General features: G+C 46.2%; 1 protein-coding gene across 1 annotated transcript in view; it reads right to left on the reverse strand.

The window, feature by feature from the left end:
• Nucleotides 1-11,542, reverse strand: part of LOC311239439 (cadherin-18-like) — a gene marked incomplete at both ends in the record, with an annotated part of 794,617 nt that overhangs the window by 421,156 nt on the left and 361,919 nt on the right. Inside the window, 1 exon segment of the mRNA XM_084327744.1 lies at nt 9,972-10,139. Coding sequence (XP_084183870.1) covers nt 9,972-10,139 — 168 coding nt within the window.

An 11,542-nucleotide genomic window follows, 5' to 3' on the forward strand; every position in this document is an offset into this window, starting at 1 on the left:
TCGTTCAAGACTGCGTTCTTGCTGGCCATCACCTCCGCTAAACGCGTGGGTGAGCTTTGTGCTCTCTCGGTGCGGCCCGAGTGTCTGTCTATTCGTTCCGATAGCGGTGCCACTCTGCGGCCTAATCCAGCCTTCGTGCCAAAAAATATCCGGAGTTCTTTCTGCTCCAGGGATATTATGGTTCAGGCGTTTCATCTGCCTCCTCACGCTAGTGAGTTGGAGGCGGGCCTTCACCTGTCATGTCCGGTCCGGGCTTTGGGGATTTACCTCAGCCGTACTCAGGGCCTCAGGGCTACCGATCAGCTCTTTGTCTGTTACGGTGGCTCTCGTGCTGGTAAGGCACTGTCGAAACAGCGCCTGTCCCATTGGTTGTGCGAGGGCATTGCCCTTTGCTGCATGTTGGCCGGGCTGGCTCCCCCTGGGGGCGTCAGGGCGCACTCCACTCGTGGGGTGGCGGCCTCTGCCGCCCTACTGGGTGGGGCCTCGGTGGAGGACATCTGTGCTGTGGCTTCATGGTCCTCACCGGGTCCCTTTGTAAGGTTTTACCTCATGGCCATGACCGGGGGTTCTGTCTCCCAGGCGGTTCTGAGGTCTGGGACCTCTCCTGCTTCCCGTCCTTTGGTGGGGTAGCAGGAGTGTGTGGTTGTGGGCCACAATGTGTTGTGTCACATGTGGTTCCGCCTGTGCTGTGCGTTCAAGAGGTTCTAGTTCCCTCTTGTTCGCACTCGGGTGGAGTTGACTGCCGCCCCCTCTTCATTAGGAAGGATGGGGTGACGGGACTCCCCTCCCCCCTGATGTGGGCTTTCGGGTCCTCAGGGGGTGCATTTGTCGGTCCTCGCGTCTGCTCTGTCCCCATATCTCGATGGCGAAGAGCAGGGCGCGATTCGCCAGTACGACTATATAACGATAGGTTATGTATATAACCTAGTTATATGAGTACTGGCTGAGCGTCCTGCTCTTAGCGTGCCCTGAGGTCCCTTGGGGAAACTTTTATTGGGAAACGTTTTTTTCCGAGGAAGAGCGAGTGGTGACCACGCCTAGTGCTATATAGTACGTAGCACTAGGGCGGGGCCTGGCAGGTGCTGGGTGTATTGTTTTTTATTTGTTGATGGAGTACACTAGGTACTGGAGATGAGGTATATCTCGATGGCGAAGAGCAGGACACTCAGCCAGTACTCATATATCTGGTATAGTATATCTGGGCAAAACTATGGAATAACTTTGACAAAGAAGTAAAAATGTGTAGTTCGCTACATACATTTAAGAAATTACTCAAATATAAGGTGATACATAAATATAAAACCGTTGTACATACAACTATGAAACTTTTGTAACCTTTTGTTTTTGCACACAATTTTTTTTTAAATAATGTAATGTAAAAAGGGTAGGCAATTATAAGCCTCGGCTTCAGCCTACACCTTTTCGGTCATTTTATTTTTTCTTAATTTTTTTAATGTTCTACTACTATGCTTTGTAAAAGAACACAGAAATAAAATCATTCATTCATTCATAATACATAAATCAACACCAGCCACCAGTTAAACGCTGGTTAATATTGTCTGTGGCTGGTAAGACTTTTCTACACTTAAGCAGGTAAACAACCAGATTATTTTCTACTATAAATATGTAATTTGGCTGGTAGAGGTTTGAAGGTGAATAATTTAATTCACTGTAGCCGGTGGAAGAAAAATAAGTGAAACAAAAGTGGATTACCTCTGACGCCTTCTTGATAACAGGGACTACAGTAACAAGAACTGACCCCTATCTCTTGGAATGGTCATACATAGCGTATAATTTCTCTTTCATAATTATGTGTCAGAATTAAGGACAACTCAGAACAGTCACTTTGGTTATGTGATCAAAATGTTTTCCACTTAGACGAGGCTCAATTGCACATGTCCTGTGGTTTCCACCACAAAGTCCTTCGCTACCATGTAAACGGCTAACCGCATGATTCCTTGCTTTTTGGCAGAGAACATTGGGTCTCATTCCCGAACGGATTTACGACGAGAAATGTCCTCTCAGGCGTATTTGCGACATATTAGGGCTGAAAGACAGATTCCCCAAACGTCCCTGAGATTGGATTCGGCCGTGGCTGAGAGCAGAATTTAAGAGTGCTGAGGAGCACACTTATGATTGATTGAACATTTTATTAACTTGACAGACTGTGTTCTCCATGTTCTTATTGGCTTTATTTGGGAGGAATCATAGTGATTCCTTCATGTCAACCCTACAGGCCTCCTTGGAATTAATTACTTAATCATAATTAAAATAAATATGACAATATTTGTACGATAAGAAATTACACGGATGTCGGAAAAATAAATAATATGGATTCATCTGATCACAGGGCAGCTGGATTAACCATATCTGAACCAGCTATTTTGGACAAATGCATAATTACTTTAATTACTCAGATATTCAAACACAATTATGCAATTATTGTGAAATGATTGAAAATAATAATTATTTGGCGGAGCTGAGCGATCATGGAGTAGACGTGTTTCACATGAGCTCCCTTCTACCGTGCTGAATATACGTTTCTCCCCATTAGTCTTTATTTTATTTTTATTTGTTTTTTATTTGTTTGCTAAGTCGTCGTGTTAGTATACATTCATCGACTTTTTTCGACTTTCTACGATGACGGGGGTGGAAACCAGAGCCATGAAACCATGCGCCACAACCAGCAAGCCGTCACCGCCGGGCCTAGCCACACTGTCTCCCGCTGTCGGGGAGTTAAGCGAAGCTGTGCTCTTGGTCATGACCAAGCTACACGCAGACTCTGAGACACGCATCGCTGAAGCACAGAAGAAAGTGTTGGCGGATTTCTGTGTCAGCCTCCGTCGTGAGATATCGGAAGAAATACGGCTGGCGGTAGTCCCGCTGACAGACAAGATGGAGACGATTCACGCTGCCTCATCGGCTAATGCTAACGAAATAGCCATGCTAACGACGGAGGTATCATTACAGTGTGAGAAGATGGCGGGTCTCGAATCCGCCCTGCTGGCTAGGCAGGCTGAAGTCAACAAACTACAGTCGGCAATGGAGGAGATGCAGTCCCGGGATAGACGCCACAACGTCAGGATTGTTGGAGTACCGGAGACCAGCGGTGAGGGCCGTCTCTCTGAGACCGTGCCCGAACTGCTGCAGAAGATACTAGGGACGGACGTCCTCCCTTTGCCTCCTATCTGCGAATCGGCCTACAGAGCGGGCAGGTTTTCTCCCGGCGTGAACAAAGAGCCGAGGCCCATCATAGTCAAGCTGAACAGACTCCAGCAGAGGGAACTCATCATGCGGTCGGCTCGTACCAGAAGGGGTAATCTGAGGCTTGGCGATCACAAAGTGGCCATTTTCGAGGACTTTACACCGGAGGTTCAAGCACAGAGAGCCGAATACAAGGTGGTCCTGACTAAGCTATGGAAACTAGGCCTGAGGCCCACGTTATTCGCTCCCGCGAAATGATCTGTGTTGGAGAAGGTCGGTGGTCAGCGTTTGTTTTGGTCGTTGGCTAAAGCGAAGGAATATCTCGCGGAGACACCCGAGTCTGTTGCTTGATATCTATGGAGGGTGAGTGACTTGGCGGTTTGGGCCTATATACATTGATTAGGTCGACTATTCACAAACACTTGCTGTCATGCCCAGACATGCTAACTGTCCTCTGCCCATCCAACTAGCGGGGCTTCCCAATGACTTCTGTTACTTGCTAAAGCTGACCTCATGGTCGTACTTGTGTATCGCCTCTTTGGAAGCTAACGAGCTAGCTGAACAATGTACATAATAGGCTAACGTGCTATCCGGATTCATCACTAGCTTACGCGCTAGCCTCGGGCTAGCCAGCCAGCGGGCTTCGTCTATAGTCTGCGCTGAGACATTCGAGACCCGTTAATGGTTACGTATTTTGGTTGCTGTTGCTGTTCAAAGGGACATTGGTTTGCACAATTCAAGAGTGACCGAATCCCTAACTAACTTCTGGTATGCTTTTATTTTTATATCCAGGTTGTTTTGAGCTTTGGGATCCAAAGTAGATGCCAAGGTCGGTTGAATATGCATATACAATATATGATAACAGGTTGGGTCGGGTATGGCTTGCACTTCATGGCTATATGGTTATATGGCTTGCACTCTAGCCATTACCCTCTTTTCCTTTCTTTTTTCTTTCCTATTGTCGCTGTTTTTATGTCATCTGTATGCGCGATTTAAATGTGATCCGATTCTACCTTGGACTAACTGCTGATTCGCCTTAATTTTGTTTTGAATTTTCCGTGAGCCACTTATGCTATAACGTTGCGACATTAATATGCAGACTCCAAGGTAGATGGTTACAGGGTTGATGCTGAGTAATTATATAATAATTATTGTCGCTGTTTTAATGGCATTTGAATGAGCAATTTAACTGTGATTCGATCCTACCTTGGACTAACTGCTCCGACCGATATCTTTATTGAAACAATGTATGATAACAGGTGGTGTCAGGTGTTGCCTATTACCATCCCCGGATTAATTAATGAATGTGTTTAATTCTATTCTTACATAGGTTATGTCATTTCAGCCGTTGTGCCTGATCAGAGGGACAGCTAAAGGGGTGCACTTTGACCATAACCCTTTTTTTCCCTTCCTTTTTTTGTCATGGTTTAATTGACACTGTTCACACAATTTTGCACAATTAACCTGTGACCCGACCCTGCCTTAGACTATCGGCTGGGATGCTTTAATTTAATTTCGTTTTGAATTTTCCTATACCCTTTTGGGCCATAACAATGCGACGTTGAAGCGCAGATTCGGAAATAGATGGCTGCAGGTTGATGTGGAGTTATTATTTAATAATGGCTATTTTTACCATTATGGTTATCTCATGTTGGGGCCAGTGCTCAGGTGGGTTTCGACCGATATCTTTATTGAATTTTATTTTTATTATTATTTGTGTTTATTGGACTAGTGGGGGTTTACTCAGGGGTTTATCTAGAGGGGGGTTGGAGTGGGGAGCGTCTTATTGATCCATGTCTCTAGTGGGAAGTGATAAGAAGATGACCATCCTCAGGGGATGGGGCATAGGGTGGGGATTGGAGAGTGGGTATAGGGGGCCTTATAATAGGACGGGTGGGATAGGGTTTAGAGTAGAAGGAGGGGGGGTTGTAACTGGGGTGGTATTTTTATGTGTTTTATGTACTGTTGTCTTATATGTGTGTAATCGTTCCTCCTCTGAACTCCTGGGATTGACCGTCCGGGCCCGCCGGGATCAGCACCACTGTACTCAGCCTGGCTGCAATGGTATGTTCTCTACGCATTTATACAAGCTCGACCATGGCTAAATTGAATATTTTAATTTGGAACGCAGGAGGGCTTAACGCCCCACACAAGCGTGCCAGTGTCCTTTGGCTATTGAAGAGAAGAAATATTGACCTGGCTCTCCTTAGTGAAACGCATTTATTGGTAGGTGACGTGTCAAGACTGGCAAATCGGCAATATCACGTTATCTCCTCATCCTCAGCCGATGATAAGACGAAAGGAGTAGTCATAGTTACAAGACGTAACCTTGATATCAAAATCTTGGATGTATGGTCGGACACGGAGGGAAGGATTACTATAGCAAAAGTTGAATTCTTGCATAGGAAGATGGCTATAATAGCATTGTATGCTCCTAACACATTTGATTCAGCGTTCTATAATACAATCACGAAGAATATGTTGGAACTTAATGGATACGCTCTCATTGTGGGTGGCGATTTTAATGCGTGCTGGGATGCGGAGATGGATAGGTCCGGGCCCTCTGAAACGAGCGACCAGAAACGGGCCTCTAAGGCCCTTAGGATGTGGGCCAAAGACACAGGGCTCACAGACCTTTGGCGCTTATGCAACCCCACCCTCAAAGATTACTCTCACCTGTCAGCCAGACACAAAAGCTTCTCTCGAATTGACTATGCATTCGCGTCCCCTAATATGTTTGATAGTTTCGATGTCTCATTGGTTCCCTTGGCTCTCTCAGACCACAAGGGGATTTTCCTTACGGCAACCTTTGGCAGGCTCTCCGCAAGAGCTCCCAGATGGCGTTTTAATTCGACCTTGCTAAAGAACGATGACTTCTGTTCTGAGTTCAGGAGTAAACTAGCTGAATTTTTGCAGATCAACGTTGGCACAGTAGAAGACCCCAGGGTCCTGTGGAACGCATTGAAAGGATTTATCAGAGGTCATGTCACACTATTTGCCTCCAATTTGCGAAAATCCCGGTCAAAAAAGCTAGAAGGACTGGAATCATTATATGCGGACCTATACGCATCCTTGCAAACTAACTATAATGAACGACTAAACACACAACGTAAGATAGTCAAAAAAGAAATAAACTCCATACTTAAACAACAGTCTGAGTTCTTGATACATAGGACAAGACAAAATTACTATTTTCACGGCTCCAGACCTAGCCATCTATTGGCAATGAAAATACGCTCAAATGATCATTTCTCGGATATCCCCTCGATTAGAACGAGCCAGGGTGCAGTCACTACTGATTCGAAAAAGATCAATGACACTTTTAAAGAGTTTTACTCACAGTTATATAGCTCAGAGGGTAATCTTGATGACTCTAAATTTGAATCGTTCATTGGCGGGCTTGAGATACCCCACATTTCTGAGGAAGAGGTCAAGGAACTGGGGAGACCGATTACTCTCGTAGAATTGAGGGAGACGATTGTTGAAATGCAGAGGGGTAAGGCACCAGGCTGGGATGGTATTCCACCCGAAGTGTATTTAGCTTTTTGGGACCAACTGGGTCCATTGATGCTCGATATGATCAATTACGCTATCGAACAAGGGGAGTTCTCAAGAGATGTCAATATGGCGTTGATTTCTTTACTTCTCAAGAAGGACAAAGATCCCAATGATTGTGGTAGCTATAGACCCTTGAGTCTTCTCGGGGCCGATTTAAAAGTGTTTGCCAAGGTGCTGGCCCGTCGCCTGCAGAGATTTATGTCTGTATTGGTACACTGCGATCAAACTGGTTTTATCCCGGGGCGTCTGGCTGCAGATAATCTTAGGAGGCTGTTGCATGTAATCGATAACAGTAAAGACAATACAACTCCGTCCACAGTTCTGTCTTTGGATGCCATGAAGGCGTTTGACAGACTTGAGTGGTCATACCTGTGGAAGGTACTTGAGGTCATGGGTCTTGGAAAGAGTTTTATTCATATGATTAAAGTCCTGTATGCCTCGCCGTCTGCGATGATACTGACAGGCAAAAACTGTTCCACACTCTTTCCAGTCTCCAGATCTTCTAGACAGGGTTGCCCTCTGAGCCCGGGACTGTTCGCGCTTTCCCTCGAACCTTTGGCCCAATTTATTAGGCAATCGGAGGACATCGTCCCCATAATGGTCAACAATACTCCACACAAAATTGCTCTCTATGCGGATGACCTGCTGATTTTCATGGACGACCCCTCCCGGTCGGCCACAAAATTATTGAGGATAATCGACGACTTTGGTAAATTGTCAGGTTTTAAGATTAACTGGAACAAATCAGCCTGCCTACCTCTTAATGAACTGGCCAAGGCGGTACGACTACCAGCTGATATCCCCATAGTAGAACATTTTAAATACTTGGGCATAGAGATATTCCCCACGCTGAACCAAACTACTAAGTACAACTTCACGGGCACTTATGATAAAATACGCCAGGATCTAGACAGGTGGTCGTCCCTTCCTAACTCCTTACAAGCCCGGGCTTCCATAATCAAAATGAACATCCTGCCTAGGATAAATTTTATTAGCTCAATGCTCCCCCTGCCCCCTCCAATAGACCACTGGCGCAAGGTACAATCGATGGTATCTAAGTTTATCTGGAATAACAAACGCCCGAGAATCAAAAGGGCTACTACTCAACGTAGAAAACAAGATGGGGGCCTCGCAATCCCTGATTTTAAACTTTATTTCTGGTCCTTTTCACTGAGACCTCTGATGTGCTGGCTAGACCCTGTAGAGGCTGTATCGTGGCGCTCCTTAGAAGCGGCGGCGGTATCTCCGCTAAGATTGCAGGATGTAGTGTACTCCACTGTCTCTATTTCGAAATGCCGGCTGAGGTATGGACCGATCATAACTCACGTGATCCAAACGTGGCGTAATGTACAGAGGTCGTGTGGGGTTAAATGCCCTTGGCACCTGGACTCTCCAATTTTTAATAACCAGCAATTACTTGTTGGACGCAAGCCGGTTAATATTCCTCAATGGCAAAGGAGGGGAGTGCATACTCTGGAGGATATTTATGATAAGAACGGCCTCCGTGCGTTTCAGGACTTAAGAGAATTTTATGATCTTCCCGGCGAGTCCTTCTTTCTTTACCTTCAACTAAGGTCAGCACTGAGGGCGCATGGCGTACCGTGGGCTCAAGCCTTGCACCCACACCCCTTCCTCAGGCTCATAGTGGACAGGACGACATCCAGAGGGTTTGTCTCCGACTTTTATACGCTCTTAATTCAATCCACGTATAAAAATGTATCATTGGATACAATCTGGCGTGTGGATATCCCGGAGTTGGACCCCGAGTTTGACTGGGATGATGTTTGGGCAAATGTGGCATTATCTTCCCGCAACCCCAATCACCAGCAAATTAATTTTAATTATATTCATAGGACCTATCTTACACCTAGGAAGCTGTATGCTATGGGACTGATAACCGACTCTCGGTGTACTTTGTGCTCTCAAAAGGCCACTGGCACTTATATGCATATGTATTGGGATTTCCCACCAGTGGCCCGCTTCTGGAGGTCAATAACGGACAAACTTTCAGATCTGTGTGGCTTAACTATCCCATTCACAGCTGTTACGCTACTCCTGAACGATATAACGACACTACCCGCGTCCGTACAACTGAAAAGGGTTGTCCTAGCGGGCGTCACAGCAGCGAAGAAGCTAATAGCAATGAGATGGAAGGAGCCTGAGAAACTTACAATGATTAACTGGTCCCTAACTCTATTGGATGTGATTTATCTTGAGATATCCACAGCCCGGGTGATTGGGGTGGGGCAGGCTGGAATTGACCTGTGGTTCGCAGCAGCTGAGAAGGTAAAGACCGCAGTGTGCGGCTGAGCGGGGTTGGGGTGCGTGTTCGGGTGAGTCCGGCGGTCTCTTGGGAGGGGGAGGAGGAAATGTTTTTGTCTGTCTTGTCTTTTGTCTTGTCATCTTGAGTTTAGCTGGGGATATTATGGGGGGGCAGCTATTTAACTATTGAATTTAAATTTAGAAGGTTGAACTCTGTTTTCTTTTCTCCTGTCTGTATAATTGTTAGTCTGTATTATTATTATTGTTTTTGTTATTTTCTTGTGAAGTTCTATGTATTGTGATTGTGGTTAATGTGTTGTCTTGTTTCATGTGAATAATAATAAAAATTTGATAAAAAAAAAAGAAAATAATAATTATTTAACAATATCAGTGCCTTTGATTAACGTTGATTTCCCCTGTTGAATGCCACCATCCACTTCAATGTTAGCGTTAAAAACGCCTAATCTATGTTTTAAATTATGGCTATGTGTCTAATCTGCCCGTCGCTTATCATTTCATTCGCACACGGCACAGAGCCTGCCTTATAAATACCCTGGAGGTATGGAAATGACCTAGATAGGAACGTGCGTTCATGTTCAGAGCGGTGACATTCCTCATCGCCGGTATCTCAGCTGTGATCGTTTGAGCCACTTAAGACATCTTCCCCACGAGTTGGGGACTCAGAGTGAACTTGTCGTCGATTCTGTCTCAATCGGTTCCAGGATATGTCTTCCAAGAGAAGTCTTTGGGAAATATTGGGGAATGAGACCCATTATTCTTTTCGTTATTAGTTTAATTGTTGCAGCCATCTTTACTGTTCAAAACGACCACAGCGATCCATCTCATACTGTATCAGACTGCCTCTGGTACACCGTTCCTACATGAAACCTTTCAAACACTTCTGGAACTCACTGTGTACACATGACCTATTCCTGTTGTGTACTTACTCTGTGGGAACTTGGGAGGGTTGTCATTGACATCGGTGAGCGTGACGTTGACGGTGGTGGATCCAGACAGCCCCCCCACTGAGCCAGCCATGTCCTTGGCCTGGATGACCACAAAGTAACGGTCTCGGGTCTCGCGGTCCATGTTGGACAGGGCCGTACGGATGACACCTGGGGAGAGACCACGGAGGGAGTGAGATCAGTGTACATATTATGTTCAGATGCATGCGCACATGCACTCACACAAACACGCACGCACACGCACACACACACACACACACACACACACACACACACACACACACACACACACACACACACACACACACACACACGTATGGATACCTAGGGAAAGACCATGCATGTTACAGAGTGTATAAGATATAAACTCAGATGCACACACCTAGGTCAGCTGCTTGGAAAACCCAACAGTACTGAAGCAGGACAAAAGTCAGCTGGGGAGAAGTCTATAATGGCTTCCATTTTACAAATAGGACAGTGTCTGCTCTTACGTCAAAACAGTCCTGTTTCGATGCCGCTGGGGGAAAGTTATATGCACATGTGAATTCTGTTCATTTCACTTAGAAATATAGCCGACGATCCTGGTTAATTCTGGACAATGTAGCGTGACAGCGAGTGTGGTACTGTAGCCTACAGGACGCATAGCTTTGGAGAGTCACAACAAAAGGCTTTGGTGGTATGAATGCCCCTGGTAACAAAAACAAGCACAGACACACACACAGACACACACAGACACACACAACCACACACACACACACACACACACACACACACACACACACACACACACACACACACAGGGTTGCCTCAGGGGGTGTGCGAGCAGTGCGGTCGCACAGGGCCTCGCGGGAAGGGGGGCCTCGAATTTTTTTTTTTTTTTTTATTCGTTTAAAAAAAAGAAAAACAATTTTTAACAATCACTTTCCATCACAGACCTAAAATCTAGTTTTGCTTACATGCTTATATATTTCACATTAGACACGTTTGTAGAATAGTGTTCCGGGCTCTGCGGCTCTGCAGATATACTATTGGTTTCATTCAATTACTTTTATGCAAAGCATCGTGGGGTGGGAGGACTAACACTAGGGGGAGCTGGTTGGCGTCGGTCTGGTAGTCGGTAGAGAGTTGTGAAGAAGACCGGTATTATCCACGAGGGGAGGGGGTACAGCCAGGTACAGGGTCTATTCGACGCTGTCCACTGGAGCGAGTGGATGTCTTGGCCAAGAGAACCAGATGTGCAGCATCCGAGCGGAGGAGATGGCGCCGCGTGCCGTGGGCTTGTCGGTACCGGGTGTGGTGATTGGGTTGTGCCGGGACGGGGAGGACGTTCAGCAGATGGACTGAGGATGAAAGTTGTTGCGTGTTGGAACCTTCAGTCAGGCTATAGCTATGTCGGCTAGTAGCTTGGCTGGGGGCAGGGACAGCTAACTAGCGTTAGCTAATGCTAGCTAGCTAGCGTTGGCTACGTTGTCGGGTGCTAACGTGTGGCGGATGGACTGGGAGCGGACTCCCGGGTTCATCCCAACGGGGGGGACAATATCATGATGGGATTG

The sequence above is a fragment of the Notolepis coatsorum genome (genome assembly GCF_963971535.1).
Source record: "Notolepis coatsorum genome assembly, chromosome: 13".
NCBI classification, from domain to species: domain Eukaryota; kingdom Metazoa; phylum Chordata; class Actinopteri; order Aulopiformes; family Paralepididae; genus Notolepis; species Notolepis coatsorum.